The sequence below is a fragment of the Felis catus genome, chromosome D1 (genome assembly GCF_018350175.1).
Source record: "Felis catus isolate Fca126 chromosome D1, F.catus_Fca126_mat1.0, whole genome shotgun sequence".
NCBI lineage: Eukaryota > Metazoa > Chordata > Mammalia > Carnivora > Felidae > Felis > Felis catus.
In genome coordinates, this window is record NC_058377.1 from 73,789,224 (window position 1) to 73,810,857 (window position 21,634).

At 52.3% G+C, this 21,634-nt stretch overlaps 1 protein-coding gene across 1 annotated transcript in view; it reads left to right on the forward strand.

Annotated features, from left to right (window-relative positions):
* The first annotated feature begins 9,422 nt into the window (after positions 1 to 9,422).
* Positions 9,423 to 21,634, forward strand: part of KCNC1 (potassium voltage-gated channel subfamily C member 1) — a 44,725-nt gene continuing 32,513 nt past the window's right edge. The window contains exon 1 of the mRNA XM_003993030.6: positions 9,423 to 10,544. Coding sequence (XP_003993079.1) covers positions 9,975 to 10,544 — 570 coding nt within the window. The 5' untranslated portion in view covers positions 9,423 to 9,974. The remainder of the gene's footprint in view (positions 10,545 to 21,634) is intronic.

Here is a 21,634-nt window from a genome sequence, read left to right on the forward strand (position 1 = left end):
GAATAGAATAAATAGAATATAAATGAAACAGAAGCGATAATCATGAAGAATGAAATAAATTTAAACAATCGGACATTGAGAAGACAATTGTACCCAAAATATATATTTAGATCATACCAAAAAGCAGTGTATTAAAAGAAAGTGATAGCTTTTGAATGGAATTATTGAAGACTCCTGCATTGTTTGATAATCCAGTCAATGAGGACTGAATTGTATGAACACACTGGAAAGTGATTTTAAATATTTTGCTGATCTAACACAAAGTACTGGCATCAACAAAGTAAATTTTACAGAGTAAAATTCATAACATGCCACTCTCAAAAGACGTCAACATCAACAAACGTTTTGGTGAACACTGTCAATTTTTTTAAATTTTAAAATAATCACTACATAAGAAAACTCAAAGTACCTTGAACTCTTTTTTTGAATTTGAGAGAGAGCGAGAGAGCGTGCACAGAGAGGGGCAGAGGGAGAGAAAGAAAGATTCCCAAGCAGGCTCTATCCTCAATGTGCAGCTCAGGATCACACGGGGCTCGATCCCACAATCCTGGGATCATGACACCGAGCTGAAATCAAGAGTTGGATGTTCAACTGACTGAGCCACCCAGGCACCCCACAAAATGCCTTGAACTCTGTTTTTTTTTTTTATGGATACAACGTTTTTTGTTGTTTTATTTTTATGTTTGCCATAAGCCAAATCGGCAACTTTTTAAAAAATTTCTAGTGATTTTTTTATAAAATATAATTTATTGTCAAAAGTGAAATAAGTCAGGCTGAGAAAGGCAGATACCATATGTTTTCACTCATATGTGGATCCTGAGAAACTTAACAGAAGACCAGGGGGGAGGGGAGGAGAGAAAAAAAAGTTACAGAGAGGGAGGGAGGCAAACCATAAGGGACTCTTAAATACTGAGAACAAACTGAGGGTTGATGGGGGATAGGGGAGAGGGGAAAGTGGGTGATGGGCATCGAGGAGGGCACCTGTCGGGATGAGCACTGGGTGTTATATGGAAACCAATGTGCCTTGAACTCTTAAAGTCTACAGATGAAACAAACTTGATAGAGTTTTCCCCAATTTGACACCAATCCTAAAATTGTGCATGACGTGTCCTATATGGTGGGGAGCCTGAAAAAAGCTTCCCTGAATTATCAGTGATATACAAAACAAGTTTTGATCACCACGATCTTTTGAAGGAAAGATTGAACTAGTTGAACGATCTCTCAATTCTCTGTACGGAAAATGATGTCATAAAACCACTGTCCTATGAAGAAGCAGTTAAAGAATATACAGCCTGATATGGTGGAAAGGGGTGGACAAGACTGAGCAAAGTCAAGAAAAAAAAAGAGCAAGAGGAGGAAGGCAGAAAAATGAAAAGATGAGGAGGAAGATGACAAAAATGACGATGGTGTTAATGAAGAACAAGTTGGTTCTAGCTCAGTGTTTTCTAATCTAGAAAAACACTAAGTCCTCTGCACACAAGTCACTACTATTAAAGGAAACACATGAAAATGTGAGGTTATGTGATGTTGGTTTTTATATTACACAGGGTTATTTTCACATAGTTATTATTATTTTTTTTTAAGAAATTTAACAGCAGGTTTTAATTCAAGCAGAACTTTCCCAGTAGCAGGGGTAAATGAGTCCCAGAGGATGTCAATGACTACATGATTCCCGGGATCTAAGCCTGGCTGTGCCACTGACCAGCTCTGCCATCTTGGAAATGTGATTGAACCCATCTAGATCTGGGCTTGCTCTCTGTATTCACGGATCCGTGAATTTAAAAGGTATGTACCAATTGTGAAATTTTTTATTAATTTGCTTAGAGCATTTCAGAAAAAGAAAAAGGTAGTGAAGTAGATCCTTTACAGATAAGGGAACTGGAACCATGACAAACAGATTTTTCTCCACATAAGCAAATTCTTTATGACCTGGTTTACTGATATCCTTCTTTACTTTCCCAACTTTTTATTGGGATGTAATTCACATACGATAACATTTAGCTTTGTCAAGTGTCGAAGTCAGTGGTTTGTACTATTTTCACAATGTTGTGCAACATCACCACTACTATCTAATCCAGAACATTTTCATGACTCCAAAAGAAACTCTTACCCATGAGCAATCAGTCCACACTCTCCCTCCTCTCCTGGTCCCCTGGCAACCACGAATTATTTTCTGTCTCTATAGATGTGTCTATTCTGGACATTTCCTGAGTGGAATCTTACACTATGTAGCCTTTTGTGTATGACTTCTTTCACTCGGCATAATGTTTTCAAGATTCATCCATGTTGTAGCGTGTGCCACTTCTTCGTTCCTTTGTGTAGCTGAATGATATTGCATCATTGCATGGATACATCACATTTTGTTTATCCATTCATCAGTCGATAGATATTTGGGTTGTTTCCATTTTTAGCTATTAATAAGGCTGTTATGAACATTCAAGTACACATTTTTGTATAAACATATGCTTTTAATTCTCTTGGGCATATACACCTAAAAATGAAATTTCTGGGTATATCATAACTCTATGTTTAAATTTGGAGGAACTGCCAAAGCCTTCCCCAAAGCAGCTGTACCATTTTACATTCCCATTAGCAATGTATCGGGGTTCCAATTTCTCTACATCATTGACAACACTATTACTGTTTGTCTTTTTATTCTAGCCATCCTCCCTAGTGGGTATAAAGTGGTATCTGCTTGTGGCTTTGATTTGGATTTCCCTAATGACTAATGATGTTGAGTATCTTTTTGTGTGTTTATTGGCCACTTGTATTTCTTCTTTGGAGAAATGTCTATTCAAATACTCTGCCCCTCTTAAAATTAGATTGTGTCTTTTTATTACTGAGCTTTGAGAGTTCTGCATATATTATAGATTCTAGACTCTTATCAGATATGTGATATGCAGATATATCCCCCCATTCTATGGGTTGTCTTTTCACATTCCTGACAGTGTCTCTTGAAGCACAAAATTATTATTTATTTTGATGGAGTCCAATTTATCTATATTTTTCTTTTGTTGCTTGTGTTTTGGGCATTATATCTAAAAACCCATAACCTAACCCAGGTAAGAGTATTATAGTGTCAGCTCCTACATTTAGATATTTCATCCACTTCTAGTGATTTTTCTATACAGGGAAAGAAGGGATCCCCCTCGATTCTTTTGCATATTGAGACCCAGTCGTCCCAGCACCTTTTGTTGAAAGGGCTATTCTTTCCCCCATCCCCCCCACTGAATTTTCTTGGTACCCTTCTCAAAAATTAATTGACTATGAATGTATTTTTTTTTCTGGGCTCTCAATTCTATTCCATTGACCTACATGTCTATCCTTATGTCAGGACCACACAGTGTTGATTACTGTAGCCTTGTAGTAAGTTTTGAAAGAAGGAAGTGTGAGTCTTCCCAATTTGTTCTTCTTCAAGATTGTTGTGGCTATTCTGGGTCGCCTGCATTTCACGAATGTGTCTTTAAGTAGCCCTGTCTTGGTGGTATTTTAAGTAGCCACAAACCTTGCCTGGTACAATATGGTAGCTGTAAGTTGGCACGGAAATTCAAAGCAGGTTCTTATGTGCTGGTGCACAGAAAAGATAGTTATATGAGGGGATGGTGATATTTTCATTTTCAGTCAGCTTTGATGCAGTTTTAATAAAATACATGTGATTTTATTAACTGAGTATTGTTCTGTAGTTGCAAAAAAAAAAGTTGCAACTGTTTTGTTGGCTTCCAAGTAACTATAACGTATTTAAAAGTCTTGGGGCACCTGGGTGGCTCAGTCCCTTAAGCACCTGAGTTCGGCACAGGTCATGATCTTGTGGTTTGTGAGTTCAAGCCCCGCATCAGGCTCTATGCTGTCAGTACAGAACCCACTTCTGATTCTGTCTTTCTCTCTCTCAAAAAAAAATTTTTTTTAAGTCTTATGTTGGTGTGTCAGGCAGTTAATAAAAATGCTAAGCAATTTTTTCTGGATTTTTAAATGTTTGTGGTGTTTGTCAGCTTTCTAAAATTTACATTTGGTCCTGATTTCTAAGTCTGAATACATATTCACTTTTTTGCCCAGTTTTCTGTTCTTTTTTTTTTAAGTGTAACCCCCAAAATATCTAAATGTCAGGCCTCACAAAACCTGGACCCACCCACCAGACATTGCCAACCAGGCTTACCTGCAGCGTGACGCACACACAGGCATCCACCAGGAAAACCCACAAGGCTCTTCTCAAAGGCACTGAAGAGGGAGGAAGACCCTTGGGAGAGCAACACATCTCCAGCTGCTTCCGGAAGGAAAACTCAGCGGTCTCTGGCCAGTCCTGCTGGGAATGGTCTTACAGGAGGGTCTGTGCCCACTCACCCTCCCTGCACATAAGCATCTCTTACCATCCACATGCATCCTTCACCACAGGCTTCATCATTTCCTACCTCTCTGCCTTGCTCAACCAGCATGCGAGGCATCGAGGCCCCATCTTCCCCAAAGTCAAGCCTAGGGAGCAGTGACACTCTGCCCCCTAAGGCCCCACTGACACTCTAAGGGACAGGTGTCACTCAGAACTGGCAGGAGCCCATGAGAGAGATGAGACACGTGGGGTAAGGGCTGGTCAGGGGGGGTTGGAGGTGATGGGCAGTCTGAGGGAAGGGGGAAAAGGTAAAGAGAGGAAGTTAAATGAGACACTATCTCACTTAATCCTCACAAAATGTCATTTCCTTTATACAGATGAGGAAACAGAAGCCTAGAGAAGAAAGTGAGCAGTTGCTAATAAGTAGCAAATGAGACTTATAACCAAATCTGTCCAGATGCATAGTTCTCTCAACCAGAGGAAACTTTAGCCCCCGAAAGGCTTTTGGCAGTGACTGTGGACCTTCTTGATTGTCATGGTTGGGGAAGGTGGGGAAGGGGTGCTACTGACATCCAGTTGGTAGAGGCCAGGGATGCTGCTAAACATCCTGCAGTGCACGGGAGAGCCCCCACAACAAAGGATTATCTGGTCCAAAATGTCAATAGTGCCAAGGTTCAGAAACCCTGGCCTAGCAATTCCCCTGGGCATTCTTTACCTTGGCTTTTTTTCTAGATTTCCTCTGGCCTAAAAGAACTGGGCTCCACTCACCAGGGGTTGCAGGAAGGAAGAGCTAAACCCCCTACCCCATTCCCAGTTCAGGTACCAGGCTCAGTGCTCAAGCTACAGACCCAACAGCCACAGTCACCAAATTTTCCACTATTGCACCCCTAATTTCAGTTTCCCTTGTCCATTGGAGGGAGGATTCTTGTCAGGGCAGGAGATGCCAGTTGGTTTCACTGCTTATGGTGGGGTCATCCCCAAAGCCTGCTCAGTTTGTGCCCAGTTTTGGTTAGTTTCCAGATGTGGCCACAAGATGGCATCCCAACCCACCGGGAATGCTAAGATTCTAGGCCTGAGAGAGCAGCATAGAGGGTGTGCCAAGCTGGACAAAGGCCCAGGGGCTGGACTTGGGCCAGTTCCAGAGCCTAGCAGGACCAGATCTAAGGCTTACAAGTGCCAAGTGTGAGAACATAGTTCAAACTTGGCTTCAGGACTCCCTTCACCTTTTTCTAGTCCACTCCTAGCTCCAGCTCCTCCTGGAGCCATTCTCGCCACAGAGCTTACTGGAGCCTGGCACACCCTCCCCTCCAGCCAGAACAAGAGAAATCCCAGAGCTGAGGTGTTAAGAACAGAAGGCTTACTATTATTCATATCCAACAATAAAGAATCTGAGGCATACAGAAGTTGAATAACTTGCCCAAGGTCATAGCTAAGTCAACGATGGAGTGAGGATTTGAACACAGATAGCTTGGCCCTAAAGGCTATGCTCTTGACCACTGAACAATACCAACCCACTGGTAGTTCATTGCCCACACTTCTCACTAGCCACTGATCCCAGTGATCCTCTGGCATGGGATATAAGCCTCCTTTGCAAGGGAGGGACAGATGGCTATGAATAAGGGCATCCTGCTCAAGCGGAAAGGGAGAGGGTCTTGGCTGGGCTGAGGGGCTGTGGTTGGTGGTTGCGAGTGAGAAGCTAAGGCTCATGCAGCAATTCCTTCCCCCCACTCCCATTTCTCTGGGGCTTTTTTTTTCTCTCTCTCTCTCTCTCTTTCTGTGTTGCCCTCTCAGTTTTTCTGGGCTTTCTGCAAATGCCAGCCTTCTTACAGTGTGAAAAGGAAGTGAGAGAAGGGACTTTTATGTCCCTGCTTAGGATGGAGAAGGGGGGGGCCATTCTTTGCGGCCTGGGCTGGGGGTTGCCATCAAGGATCAAGGGGAGAATCCTAAAGTGAGGCAGCCTGGGGCACCTGAGGGACAGCTCCCCACCTGGGAGGATCCTTTCTCCAAGCCTTCTCCAGTTGCTATGTAGGGGATTTTAGGATGTAGTGGATACCCTTTCACATTTCTCCTCCCTCCAACCCTTGCTTGCCTCTCTTTTTCTAGTACATCCTCCAGGGCCAGGCCTTACCAGGGCTCCTGATCATCAAACTTCCCCTTACTAGCAGCCTCTGTCTCTCCACCTCTCCACCTGACCACCACGTGGGGCACCTTTCAGCTTCCCATTGTGGCTCACCATGGGGTAGTAGCCTGAGTGCGCTCTGCATTGATGCCTTGAGAGACCCTGGTTATGTACTTCCCCCTGACTCAGCCTTGGTTCAGGGCTCCAGATTCTCATGGCCCCTGACACTTGAATGCTAGGATCCCAGGCCCTCTCCTGGTCTCCCTCAAATCATCTAGCCCTTAACAAGGAGCTACTGTGTTCTGGGTACTGTGGAAGGAACCAAACAAGAAGCAGCCCTGGAGGAGCTGATAGTCCATTTGGGGGAAAGAGATGAGCTACAGTGAAGGTTGGGGAGCCATACGCTGATCCAATGTGATCCTGCCTGCAGGAGAGGGAAGTGGGGAGTCCTGGGCCCCTGTGGCTTGTGGAAACACAGAAGGCTTTCTGAGAGAGAAGAGAGTTTGGACGCCTGGCTGGAAGGAAGAGAAGGTTTGGAGAGGCCTCTTTCTGGTCTCTCCCCATCTTGATTTCTCCCAGCCAGGGGTGTGTGTGTGTGTGTGTGTGTGTGTGTGTGTCCATCTCTCTGTGTCCATCTTTTTCTCTTCTTCCCATTCCTCTGTTTTATCACCTCCTTGGATTGGGGCAGAGCTTTCTGAGAGCCTGTCTCTTGGGGAATCTGAATTTGGGTGAGGCTGAGCTGCACTAGGTCAGGTTAGGGGATGGGGATCACACTGGTCATGGTGAGAGAGACACTCAAAAGCATTCTCATCCCTGCATTACCCTGAGATTGAAGGGGAAATAATTCTGGTTTAGATCAATCTCTGGTGGGAGGAGGTGCCATCCTGGTCCCAGACTCCAGCTGTCTCTTTGCCTCTGCCTATCACTGCCCCTGTTTCTGCCCTTGTCCTTCTCCCATCCTTCGTGTTTTGCTCTGCCCCTTGCCCTTTCCAACCTTTTCCACTCCTCCAAACCTTTCCCCTACCACACACAGACTTCCCTGGGCTGGGATTTCCCTGGCCAAGTGAGGAGACAGATGTCCAAGGCACAGCTTTGTCCCCCGGCTCACAGCCGTGTCTGCAGGTCAGTGTAGAGGGACAGCTGTCTGCACAGTTAGCAAGAGCTGACAGGTAAATAAGAGCCTCCTGTCTTCTTAATTAAATCGCCCTTTGCCCAGGCAGCCTTGTGTTCGATTGGGCTAGGCTGGGATCAATAAGCCTCTTTCCTGGTGCAGCCAACCCTGGAGCTGGGCCTGACCTCCCCAGCCCTGCCCAGACCCACCTGCCCACTTCCCCAAAAGCCTGGGAGCCCCTTGAGGGCAAGGTCTCTTGTGCCTGAGACAGAGTGTGGAACAAGGAAGGAATAAAAAAGTGATTGAGTAAACTGAGGCACGGGCAGCAAACATGGGCCAGGAAGGCTTGGAGGCCCAACCTGTAACCCCCCACCCCCAAGATCAACTGTGAAGCTGTGGAAATCACAGCAGAAGCTGCACCCATCTAGCTCCCAGGCACGGCCATCAGCTTACCACTCAGGCAGCTGAAGCCCAACGGAGAAAGGGGGGTTGCAGTTGCTCCTTCTGACCTCTAAGGGCAGAATACCCTTTTCATAAGGGATGCCCACCTAGGGATCCGGCGCTAGTGTGCGAGGATCAGTGAGCTGGGATCAGTATGGTAGAGCGTGTGGCTCTCGCGGGAGACTAGGGTCAGCCTGGAATTATGAAGGACCCAGGGTGAGTAAAGGGTCAAAAGGCGTTCATAGTGGTCCAGGATTATTGGGTTGTTAGTAGAAGGCTTAGAGGACAGCGTATGTGTATTGTGTTTGGAGGATGTTATTTTGAGCCCATTCAAGAGGGACGTATGACAAGATCGTGGGGGCTCCAGATTTCGCTACCGAAAGGGTCGGTATGAAAGGTTGCTTGGAGCTGCCAATGCTCGTCCAGGTCAAGGTGTCTCTGATAGCGGTCGAGGGCATCTCGTTTCACTTGGGGATCAGAGAGTCCCTAGTTTGGAAGGAGAGGAAAGGGTGCCGACGCCCTTCTCACCTCAGTCTGATACGGGGGGCCAGGCCTAGACGTCTCCTGGAGCCCCCGCCCATCGAGTGGCGCTACCCCAGGGCGGAGCGTCGGCGGGTCTCCCCAGAGCAGCAGGAGCCACGCGGGGCGGGCGCTCCCAGCGCCGGGGTTGAGGGAGGCTGGCTCCGCTCGGAGCTGGGAGGGGGGCGCGGAATCGGGGCTTTTTAGGACCCAGCGCGGCGCCTCCCTCCGGGGGCGAGTGCGGCTGCGCGCGCCGAGGGCTTGTGTCCGGAGAGCGGCGGGCTGGACGCGGACCGCGCGAGCGAGCAAGCGAGCAAGCGAGCCTAGCAGCAGCCCGGGCGGCAGAAGCGTCGCGGCGGCGGCGGCCGCTCCGCGCCTCGCCTCCCCGGCCTCGCCTCGCCGCGCCTGGACCCGCCACCCCCGCCTCCCTGGCGCGACCGCCGCAGCCCCTTCGTCTTGACCGGCACCTTCAACCGCCTGCCCGAAGCCGGGCGCGGAGCGCGGGGCGCAGAGGCGCCAGAGCCAGTGCCCACCGGCCTCGCAGACCGAACCCAGCCCAGAGAACCAGTGCGGGCCCCGCAACAGCTCGGGAGCTGTCCCTTCAGCACCGCCGCCGGAGTCGGAGCGTAGCCCCGCGGAGCTCCAGCTCAAGCCGGAGCGTACCCAGCAAAGCGCTCCGCGGCCGCCGCACCGAGCAGCGCCCTGGGTGCCCCTGCCCAGGGGGCCCGCCATCTCCTCCGAGAGGCGGGGAGAAGGAGCGAGGAGGGCGGGCGGGCAGGCAGGCGCGCCCGCCGCCGGGGGGAGCAGGCAGCCAGGCAAGGAGAGAGGGAGGGGGCCGGAGCCCGCCCTGCGCCCCGAGCTGCAGCCCGGCCACGCAGGGAGGAAGGCAGCGGTCATCCATCTCCCCAGCGCAGAGAGCGCGCTGCGGCGACCACCGCAGAGCAGAGCGCGAATTTCCCGGCCCCCTCTCCTCCCCTCCCCCTTCCGGGGGCTGATCTATCTGTCGGGCCTTTGGAGCAGCTGACCTTCCCCCAAAAAAGCTTTGTGTCAATTTCTCCATTTTCCCGCTGAGATGGGGACGGGAGCCCGGCCCCCCAACCCTCTTTTCCCTCCTCCCGGGGCTCGCCGCTGAGCGCCGTCCCTCTCCCTCCCTTCCTCCTTCCCTTCCTCCCTCCCTTCTTTCCTCCTCTGCCTCCTCCGCAGCCGGACCAGCTCCCTCCCACATCTGGCGCCTAGAGACCCTTGGGATCCCGCGCACACGCCCCTGGACCAGCACCCGACAGAAAGCGCCCCTGAGGGGCTTGGGTCGCTCTTAGGGTGGCCAGAGCCACCATCCTCTGTCCCCCCCGACGGCTGGGGGGAGGGGGGAGGAGGCCCCGCGCCCCCCTCCCCGGCGCCAACTCCCCCTGGCGGCCGCTCCCATGGGTGTCGCTGGGCCGCGCCATGCCTAAGGGGGCGCCGCGATGGGCCAAGGGGACGAGAGCGAGCGCATCGTGATCAACGTGGGCGGCACGCGCCACCAGACGTACCGCTCGACGCTGCGCACGCTGCCCGGCACGCGGCTCGCCTGGCTGGCGGAGCCCGACGCCCACAGCCATTTCGACTATGACCCGCGCGCAGACGAGTTCTTTTTCGATCGCCACCCAGGCGTCTTCGCGCACATCCTGAACTACTACCGCACTGGCAAGCTGCACTGCCCAGCCGACGTGTGCGGGCCACTCTATGAGGAGGAGCTGGCCTTCTGGGGCATCGACGAGACCGACGTGGAACCCTGCTGCTGGATGACTTATCGCCAGCATCGCGACGCAGAAGAGGCGCTTGATAGCTTTGGCGGCGCACCCCTTGACAACAGCGCCGACGACGCGGACGCCGACGGCCCCGGAGACTCAGGCGACGGTGAGGACGAGCTGGAAATGACCAAGCGCCTGGCGCTCAGCGACTCCCCAGATGGCCGGCCCGGCGGCTTCTGGCGCCGCTGGCAGCCGCGCATCTGGGCGCTCTTCGAGGACCCCTACTCATCCCGCTACGCGCGGGTAAGTGGCAACCTGCCCATCAGGAGAGCTGGGTGGTAAAGGCCGGGTTCTCTGCCTCCCTCAGGCAGGGGCGGATTGGAGAACTGGCGCCTAGGGAATCAGAATTGAAAGGAGTGTGTGTGTGTGTGTGTGTGTGTGTGTGTGTGTGTGTGTGTGTACATATGAGAACGTGCATAAAAGCGGGGATAAGAGAGAGATTGCTCTTCGAGGGTGACTAGTTTTGTAGGTATGTAAGGTCTGTGTCTGTATTTCCAAATTTAATATGTATGAGTGAGTACAAATGGGTGTTTGTGTGTATGAGTAGATTGTGTGTGCATATTTATGTAAGTGTGGTGGTGTATATTTGGGTGGGTAAAGTATGTAGTGGGAATGAGTGAACGTGTGTATGTTTGAATGTGCAGGAGTGCCTGTGTGTGCATATTTGTGTCTTTGCAGATGTACACTGTGAAGGTGTGAACTGCCCTTTAGATTTTCGTGTGGGGAGGGAAGCTGGGAGTCCTCCCTCCCTCCCTCCCTCCCTCCCAGGTAAGCGGCATCTGGAGCCACGCAGGGCCTACAGAGGAGGGCTTGAGGCCTGGTCTGCTGCTTAAGACAGACCACCCTCCCCAGGGAGCAACCTCAGGCCCTTGTGAAGAGAAGGTTGAGAGGGAATCTTTATGGCTAATTAATAGCTTTGTAGTTGGTGTGGGGCTGGGCTGTGGGGAGGAGGATGTGGCCACTCTGAGACCTAGTGCTGGGAACAGGGCCTGACTAAAGGGGAGGGTTTTGGAAGGGGCCACTCGGCTTATACTATGCTTCCTCTGGGACCTGTCAGGGGCAAAGTAGGGGCCTAAAGGGTAACATGACCCAAGGGGTGTGAGAGGTGGGTGTGTCATCATCAGCCACTCCCCTTTAGTAACAGCAGCTTGTTGCGGGAGACAAAGGGCACCCTGCTGCTGACCTTGGCCTCTCAGGCTTCTTGGGATTAGTTTCTTCATCTGTTAAATGGGAGAAGGTGTCTGGTGAATCTAAGGGTCTTTCCTGCTCAACTGAGCCCTAAGGGGAGACAGTGGTGGCAGCCACCCACCCTGGCAGAGACACCCCTTGCCTTCACTGGCTCTGTGGTCTGAAGGGAGCCGAAGGCATGAGGGGGAGGGTCAGAGTTGTGAATTTAAAGCAGAGCCACCCCTCAACCCCCCACCAGGCAAACCACTGCTCTCTTTTGTTGCTCCACATCCCTTCTTTCCTGCCCCCTGGAGCTGAGGTGGGGAGGATTAGGCAGGGAAGGAGGCAGGATCAGTGCTAAGGATCAGTGGGGGAAGAGGACTTGGGGGGCACTGAGGTGTCCGTGAGGAGAAAAAGGCTGTTTAGGCACAGGCCTGATACATTTGTGACTTGGATAAAACTCTCAGTGTTTTAGCATGCAAGGGAGGGGGCAGCAGGTCAGAGACTTATGCATTAAATTCTAGAACAGATGTGGGGGAGGGTGGATAGCAACAGAACCAAGCCCTTCGTTTTGCCACTAGAGACCCTACACAAGGTCACTCAGGGAGCCAGCGGCCAAGCAAGACTAGAACCCAGGCCCTCTGGGATCCCATCATCTCCTGAGCTGGATGCCAGTTCCCTGCCATTTCCAGAATGGACTGGGACCCTCAGAGATCTACCCTCCCCTCTCCTCTCCTGACAGAGGCCACCACAACCAGGGAATTATGTAACTGGAGGCTGTGGCTGAGCTGTGGAGAGGGGCCGGAGGAGGGGGGCTGGGAGGTTGAACCAACACATATTGGGGCTGGGGGGCATGCTCGGCAAAGGCCTGGGTTAGGACAGCCACCCATTCAGCCTGCATTTGACCTTGGACAGCATCTCGCCACCACCACCATCCCCCTTGGCCCAGGAAGGAAGTAGGCCCAATTTTCTCATTGTCCTCTCAGCCACCTGGCTCCCTAGTAAGAAGCTGGGTACCCTCACCCTACACCTTGGGCTCAGTTTTAGGTTTCTGACCTGTGTTCCTGACTTTCTGGATAGACAGGGGACATGTGGGGTATGTTCCACCCCCACCCCCTTACTGTCCATCTTCTTCCACTTGACATTCCTAGGCCATGGGGTGGTCTTTACCCAATGCGGATAAATGGGCTGATTAGCGTGGTCTGGGGTCTTGTTGGTGTTTGAACCTTGCAGAAAATTCCTGATTGTCTCAAGTGTTCATTGAAGAACAGACTCTGAGGGAAAAGCTGGACTGTAGTGGGGAGATGGAGGAGAGTTAGAAGCCCCCACCCCCCACCCCCTGTCTGCGCCTTCTTTTCCCTGTAGCCTCACAGAATCACTCCAATTCCTCTGGGTGACAAATGAGGACACTGAGGCCCACAGAGGAAGGACCTGCCCAAGGGCACTTGAGAACTGAGGGCAGAGCCTGGATTAGAACCTAGGCTTCCTGCTGCACGCCAAGCTGGCCTTAGCTGCATTGCGCTGCCTCTCTGCGGCTCATCTGCGCAGGGACCAGCCTGCTGCCTGGCCTTCCTCCCCCTCCATCTTTGCTCGGCTGCTGCTGTCACCTTTGTTTACCCCTCCCCCCTCCTCAAACTGGTGGGTCAGGGTTTAAATTTTCATTCTAGTTTCTAGACTAGAATCCTGGATGTGTGTGACATTGTACGTGTGTGTGGCATTGTACGTGTGTGTGAAAGAAAAGCTGTATGTGTGTGAAAGGGAATCTGTGTAAGAGAGATTCTGTGTGGGTGTGAGAGATTCTTCATGTGTGTGAGAAAGCCCATATGAGAATAAAAATACGTGTGAGTGAGACTCTGGGAGGAGTGTGCGCGTGTGTGCGCGCATGTGTATATGCGTGTGTGCGCGCATGTGTATATGCGTGTGGTGAGACTATGTGCAAGAGATTCCGTGAGGGTCTGTATCAGAAATTCTGTGTGAACGTGAGAGAGACAGATTCTGTGTGTTTTCAGATGGACTTTGTGTGTGAGAACGAGGCAGCGTGGGAGAGAGTGCGTATATAAGAACGAGAGGGAGACTGTACGTGTAAGAGAAATGCTGTGTGTGTCTGAGAAACTTGGGGTGTGCCACTGTGTGAGTACCTTGCTGTCTGTGGCGAGTGTGACATTGTCCATGTGAAGCTGTGCATGTGTGGCTGTGTGTGTGTGTGTGTGTGTGTGTGTGTGTGAGGCTGTGTGCATGAGACCATCTGTGTGTGAGTCTGTATGTGGGGTGGGGGACCGTGTATGTGGCACAGACTGTGGATGTGTGAGGCTCTGTCATTGCGGCCGTGTGTGAGAGAGACCCTGTGTTGCCCAGGTGTGGGTATATCTTGAGGAAGATGAAATTCCAGACCAGCTTCCTGCTTGCTCCCTTGGTCTCCTGGTCCTCCTGAGCTGCTTTAGTGAGCGGTTTTGCTCCTCATTTCTGGTCCTCGATAGAAATACTGCTCTAGCCCAGGCCGGTTGTTGGTGCACGGACCAGACAGTGAGGTTACCCTCCCCCAGGCCTTCTTGTTGACCCTGGAAGAAAGGGCTACTTGGCTGGGGTGGGAAGTCCCATCTGAGCTCTTCAGGGGGTGACAGCGAGCTAGAGCTGCCTGTTCCCCAGACCCTCTCTCCTGTGCTTTTCTGGGCACCCAGCTGAGGGGGTGAGGGGTGGGAAAATGAGTTGGGACAGGATGACCCCAGCTCGTGTTCTGGGGTGAGGGGTGCTACCCCAGATGCACACAAGCAAAGGATGATGGTGGCACTATGCAGTAAGGACCATGAAGGGGCTTCCTGGGCTTGTGGGAGAAGGAACAGTCCCAGAGGAGGTAATGCTAAGGTAAGCTTTGGGGGGCAGGTAGGAATAAGCCAGGCAGATGGCAGGGGATGGCAGTCCTGGCAAGCAAAGCCATGAAGGTGTGGGAGCAGGCAGGGCTGTTGGTGAAGTCTGGAGCAGCCCTGCCTTGAAACCTGCCCTTCTCTCTGCCTTGGGGCTAGTGCAGGTCTGAGGCCCTTGGCTTTTATCTATGATTTGCATGTTTTCATCAGGAACATTGTTGTGTTTCAGGTCAGGGCTAATGCTGGTCCTTGTTCTGCAGGTCAGAAAGTATCTTTAGTATGTGGTGTGTGTGTGTGTGAGAGAGAGAGAGAGAGAGAGATGACATCTGTCCCTCTTGCAAATGACAGTCACTTGACCTTCCAAATGACAAGGAAGTTCCAGTGGTTCCCAAGCTGGGGAAGCCCCACCACCCCACTGCCCACCCCTCCACTCTCTGTCTCTCTGCCTTGTCCCCTCCCCTTTGGGACCTGATGCAGCCCCAGCTTCTCCTCAGCTCCCTGGGAAGGAAATGCACTTGGTGGCAGGAATGAAGAGTCCAGCAAGAGACTTCTGTTCCTCCATTGTGTCTTAGCTGACACAGGGCCTTGGAGTCTTGGTGAGATTCAGGAGAGAGCTGCTCTCAGGGACTTCCTACACAGCCTCCCACCTCAGGAGCCTGGCCCCCAGGCCAGGGCCCCACCTCTAGTCATGGTAACCTGTGAAGGAGACCCATGGGCAGTGGGGAAGGGGCTGGTGTGTTCCCCTCTCCACCACCCCATGTGTTCCCCACCACAATGTGTCCCCAACTTAGTGTTTTTCTCCTTCCTGGGATGTTTTCACAGATGTCCTTATGTCTGAATGGTACCTGCAGCCCCCGCCCAGCTCCCTTCTCAGTAAGGAAAATCAGAAACCAGTGTCTCCTCATCACAGTCTCTCAGCCCCTTCACCTCTGCAATGGACATAGGGGCGTCTGGGTGGCTCAGTCGATTAAGCACCTGACTCTTGATTTTGGCTCAGGTCATGATCTCACGGTTCATGAGATTGAGTCCCACGTCAGGTTCTGTGCAGACGGAGTGGAGACTGTTTGGGATCCTCCTTCTCAAAATAAATAAATAAATACATACATACATAAATAAACAAACATTTAAAGTAAACTAAACTAAAATGGACATAATGATAGAACTTAGCCCAGAGAGGTAATGGAAAGATTAACCAAAGTAATGTGTGGAGAGCCCCAAGTCACAGGGTCCGGCATGCAGGAAGTGCTCGATAAATGTTGGCTGCTACCATCACTCCTGTTGGGCGTATTATCATTCTGCTTCACGGCCCTCTAGATTCTGTCCCTGGCCCTCCATCCCCACGTCCACCATCCTGGTTCAAGTTGCCATCCTTCCCCTCACTCCTCCAGCAGCTCCCGACTGCTCTCCTGCCTCCAGCCCCCGGCCCCTCCAGTTCATTGTCTACTTGGCAACCACAGAGGTGTCTTCAACTCACAAATCTGTCAGCTCATTCCCTTGCCTATTTAAAACCCTTCGGTGCTTCCCTGGACCATACCGTGGTGCCTCAAGCCCTGCGTCCCTCTTCAGTCTCCTCTGGCCTGGCTCGCCCCATTGCTCATTGAGCTGCAGCTACCCTGGCCTCATTTCAGTTCCTTGCATGTGCCAGGTGCCCCTGCCTCAGGGCCTTTGCACATGCTGTTCCACCTGGCACACTCTTTCCTCCTGTTTTGCGCCTCTTCATCCTTCACATCCCACTCAAAACGTTGTTCTACATGATGCCTTCCCAGAACCCACAGCGGGGGTCAGTGTTCAGAGTCCTTCCCTTCAGAGAAGCTATCTGGTATGTAATAAAATGTTCGTTAGCAGCCTTGCTTGAGTCAGGTTTGTCTCTACCTCCAGACTCTAAGCTTCTTACGTACTCCATAATAGGAGTGACTGTTATGACAGAGGAGGAAGTTGAGGCCCAGAGAGGAGTGCTTTCCCAAGGCCAAATGTGAGCAGGTTCAGACTCCCAGATCTTGGGCAGGTTACTTGGGCAGGTTCAGACTCCCAGATCTCTAACTCCTGGCTTAGTGGCCGGAGAGCCGGTCATCCACCTTCCAATGCCTCAGGGAGTGTTTGGAAGCTGGTGCCTTGGACGCAGGTATCTGTGCTCCTTAACTCTGAGCGGGAGGCCTGGCATCTGCCTGAAGCTTTGGGAAGATTGGCTTGAGCTTCCCAGAGAGGCAGACAGGTTGTCCTAGAGCTGGGGGAAGGATTCTGGAGGGGGCTCATTTCAGGTCCCGCTGCCTGGGCCAGGGATCTCGGGGCCTCCCAAGACAGCTGACTATAGCGCTATGGCTATTCTGAGCGGTCCCATGACCAGTGTGCTCACTCTGGACAGAAAGGTCAGGGCCTCCTGTCAGCCCCTAGGCCAGCCTGGCCACCCCACTGGCTTGAGCTTCCCTTCCCTGGGTGCAGGCTCAGAGGAAAAGGGGGGCCTTGGGGGCTCCTGGGACTATTGGTTGCCCGGGCCTTATTCACGGGGACCACTTGGGTCGGAGGGACCACCTTCCACATGCATGGGACTGTCGGAGAAGATGGATGTTCCTGGGCCACCTCTAGCCACTATCCTCATCCAGTGGAGAAACAGGGTCAGAGAAGGGAAGACACTTGCCCAAGACCACACAGGTGAAACTCAAACTCCCACCCCCAGCCTCTCAGCCCTGGACCTGGCCTTTTGCATTTCTTTTGGCTCACAGGTTTAACAGAATACCAAATCCCACCTGCGCCTGCTGTTCTCTTACTTACTCCCATTATTTCCTCCCCTGAAGGAGGGAGATTAAGCAGTTACCTGCCTTCCCACCTCCCTTCTCCACTCCCCCAAGAGGGCCCAGCACAGCTGGTTGAAATTTCTGCAGGTCGTTCAACCTAGAGTTGGCCCAAATTCTGTTCTTATCATCCTCCAAGCAGGATTTTCTAGAACCCCTTTCCTTTCTTGAATCATAATACTAACGGCTGCTATTTACGAAATCATTTACTATGTATCCGTCTTAAGGACTTAATTTACATATTCTCATTTAATTCTCACAAAACTCCCAAGGAACTGTATTATTATTATCGTGCCAGTGTTGCAGATGAGGCTGCTGAGGCTCAAAGAGGTTAACTAACTCACCCAAGGTCACTTGGCTCACGAGTGAGCCTTCAGACCTGGGGCTGCCTGACGCTGGATTTCTGTCCATAACCACACTTCAGCCTCCCACTGCTGGGCCAGGATAGTTGGGTCTGTGGCCCAGTTTGGGTTCCCATCCGGTTCCCTCCCTGCCCCAGCAAACGCTGTTTCCCAACAACCTGTCCGGGAATCCTGCTCTGCAAGTTCTGGCCCCTGAACAATGGCAGGTGAGGGTCCAGCCTGGTGGGGTAGGGGCGCTCCGGCAGCCCCCAGGGAGAGGGTTTCAGGAGGTGCCTCATCGCCCCTACTATCCAGGCAGGGCCCGGGGCTCCATGTGTCTACAGGGAAATGGCAGAGAGCTCAGGGAGGATTAGAAGCTGTCTTGCATGAGGTGATACATGGGGGACGTGGGGGTGGGGGTAATGCTGGCTCCTCCTCAGCTCGGCGTTTGAGGCCTTCTGCTCTGGAACCTGGCCATGAGCTGTTCCTTTCTGCCAGGCTCCTCCCTGGTCTCCTTGCCTTCAGCCCTCATTCCAACCTCTGGGTTTTTGTTCATCTATTCCTCTCTCTCAGTGGCCTTTCTAGATTTGTTACATGTGAAAACCCATCCTGCAAGGCTGCTCATGCATACCCTGGCTTCTCCTGTCCTCGCTGACCACCTTTGGGAGTGAGGGATCTGGGTTGAGCGCGGAGTCAGCAGGCTTGCATGATTTGAGCTGGAGGTTAGTGAGTCACTTCTGGAGGCCTGTGGCTGGGGACAGGCAGGCCCTTAGGATAAAGGACCGGCCCAGGTGCATGGAGAGATGTGGCCACAGACAAGACCGGAGTTGCGGGCATCAACTGAGCCAGAGCGAGATCTGTAACCGGGCCATCACACCAACCGGGCTCCCTTGGGAAAGTCCCACCGCCCCCTCAGTCTGCAGGTGTTGCCTCTGTAAAATACGAGGTCATTCCAAATGACCACTAAGTCCTTTCCCACTTCTGACATTCCAGGAGTCTAAGAATTCCGGGCTTTGGCTTCCCAGAGGCACCGTGGGAGCCACATTAGTCCTTCCCTATCTCTCCTTCCACGTCTTCAGCCCAGCTCCTCTCTAGGACACATTTGAGCCCTCCTGGCAAGGGCCCTGACACCAAGCAGGCAGGAGCCCAGGGGAAGGGCTCTGAAGAGCTTCCTCCTACATTCATTCAGGCTCTCTCAACCTGTTTTCATTCATTCATTCAAGGTCTTGTAATCACGCCCTGCCTGGGGTCGTCACTGTGACCACTGTGAACCATCACTGGCTCACCCAGCCCACTCACCCACTGTGGGTACCATCCATTTAGGGTGTGCTTGCTCGGGCCCAGCAGGTGGCACCTGTTTGCCCTCTTCTCCAGGCCCTTCCCTAGGCTGTCTGCCCTCTGGGAGGTGCAGAGAGGTGAACTCAGGGAGGGAATGTTATGCCAGCCTGTAGGGGCTAGAGCAGGGCAAGGTGACTAACACCGATGGTGAAGGGGGTGCTGTGGAGATGGTTGCAGTGAGCTCCTTCTGTGCTGGGTGGGGCCAGGCTAGGGTAGGGGGGTATTTATAGTGGCTGCTCCGGGAGCTGCAAGGGTGGTTGCTGGAGGATTCCCACCCACGGCTGACTCTCGATTACCTGGGCTGCTTCCAAAAGGTCAGGCTCCTGGGCTCTGTCCCTTGAGAATTTGATTCCTAGATCAGGGGGTGTTCAGGGTGTTTAGTCCACTCTCAGGCGACACTAACGCTCAGCGAGGGAGAATCTGCACTGGGGGCTGGGACATAGGGGCCCTCGCTACTTGGTGTGGTCCTCCAACATCACCTGGGCACTCGTTAGAAATGAAGAGTTTCAGGCCCCACCGGAGGCCTACTGATTCAGAACCTTCATTTTAACAAGATCCCAGATGAATCATATGCACATTCGATTCTGAGAAGTGCTGAGGCGGGCAGCTGCTCCCAGCTGAGGGGAAGTATCAGGACACAGAGAGGCCTGAATGGGTGTGTGCAGGTCGGCAGAGCTTCAAGGGGGGTGATTCTGATCTTCCCTTGTGCCTAAGACGTCAGCATTGAGGTAATGGACCTGAGATGAGGCCCCAGCTCGGTAAACGGCAGCTGCATCTGTAAATTGCTCAGACCGAACCCTTGGCACCATGCTTGATTCCTTCCTCTCTCTCACACACATCAGCAAATCCTTTGCCTCCATGTTGAAAGCCTCCCAGCACCCAGCCGTGCCACATCACCTCCGTCACTAAGTCCCTAGCTGAAGCCACCATCTTCTCTCCCCTGGATTACTGTGAACTGTCCCCCGCTCCAGTTCCTTCTCCACCTGCAGCCAGGGCCATCCAAGGTAAGATGCTCGTCAGAGGAAGCCACCTCTGTGCTCTGCTAACTCTGGCTTCCGGTCTCACTCAGGAAGAGGCCCAAGTCCTTCTGAGGCTACTGGGCTGCCCGTGAGCCCCTTGAGCCGACGATCTCCCTTCTGCTCTCCTGCCTCTCCTACTCCTCATTCTGGCCTCCTCGGTTTTCCACCAGCTCAGTGGTTGTGCTTCTGCCTCAGGACCCTTACTCTTGCTGTTCCTTCCACCTGGAGCACTTTCCCCGCCAACACACTCCCTCACCTGCTTCAGGTCTGGACTCAGACATCATCGTCATCGGGTCAGATCACACCCTGGCTTTCCCTGCCCCTGTTTTGTGCTCTCCTGTTTTCCTTCTTGGCATTAACACCATCTAACTGTATTTTATTTATTTACCTTGAATATTGTCTATTTCCCTCCTTAGAGGAAGCTAGAACAGGGCCTGGCACAGAGTGGGGACTAAATAAATATTTATTGAGAGGATGGATAAGGAGGCCAGACCTAGGTCAGACACTGCCATCACACCTGTGGCTGACCCCTTTCTTCCTTGCCTCACCTGGAAACACATCCCTCCATCCCCGAGAGCGGTGGTGGAGAGGCAGAGAAAGAGGATGAGGCAGCGCTAAGAATGCTGGCATGTCCTGGTCAGGGCTGGGGGTGGGGGGGACAAACGCCAGTCAGGGCAGGTCCCACCTGCCACTGTCGCCACCCAGGGCCAGATGAGCCTCTTCCCATCCCAGCTCCCCCACCTCTGCAAACTCCTCCTTCACTCAGCCCAGGGAGCCCCCGGCCCGCTTCCCACAACCAGAGCTCAGAGGCTAAGGAACTATTTTCCCAAATCAGGACACACGAGCTGTCACAGGAGGACGGAGATGTTGCAGGGGATAGAGTTTGCAGGTCCATGTGGTCCAGCCAGATGCCTGGAAGTGAAGTCTCCCTTCTCTTGTGACTCTTGCTATAGGCCAGCCAGGCTTTTTCTCTCCCTCTCCCTCCCCATCTTCTTCCCGGGCCACCTCCTTCTCTTCCCTGTCCCTTCCATCACCCCCTTTCCTCTATTAGTTACTGGCTTTCAACACAGACTCTTCCCCTTGAAAGCCTAGGGTGCTTTTTGTCCCAAGTTCCCCTGCTTTGACCCACAGTCACGTGTTCAGCGGAAAGTGGGCGGGCCTCGAGGCCCCACTCAGCTGTGATGTGACCTGAGTCCAGTTCTTTCCTGAGTGTGGCCTCTTGAGCCAGGAGGCCTGCATTCAAGTCCCAGCCCTACACTTCCCAGTTGTGTGACCTTGGACAAGTTCCCTAACCTGTCTGTATCTCAAGAGATATTAATAGCACCTGACTCATAGGGAAGTCGAGAGGCTTGAATATGTTAAGCACTTAGCCCAGAACCCGAAACATAATAAGTGCTTAATTATCGTACGTTCCATTATTGTCTTTTTACTGGCGCTTGGCTCTAGAAGATCCAAACCATCAGCTGTTCATTGTCTATACTTCCTTATTTCAGCAACTGACTCTCCTTTCAAATAACTCTCTAGGGGGCACCTCACCTCCCTTGGCCCTGGGGGCCCTTCCTTCCAGAGTCTATCTCCCAGGGGCCAGATTTCAGGGTGTCATCCCGGCAGGCCTGGATTCTGTCTTGGTCTCTGCCACGAACCCGCTGTGTGTCACGGGCGGATCATGGCCCCCTCTGATCCTCAGTCTCCCCATCAGTTGTCATGGGCCACTGGTCCCTGCTCTGCCTCCCTCTCCAAGTGTAGAGGGGAATGAAGGAGATGAAAACTGGAAGTTCCGCCTACAGGGTGGAGGGGCAGGGAGGGCCACTGACATCT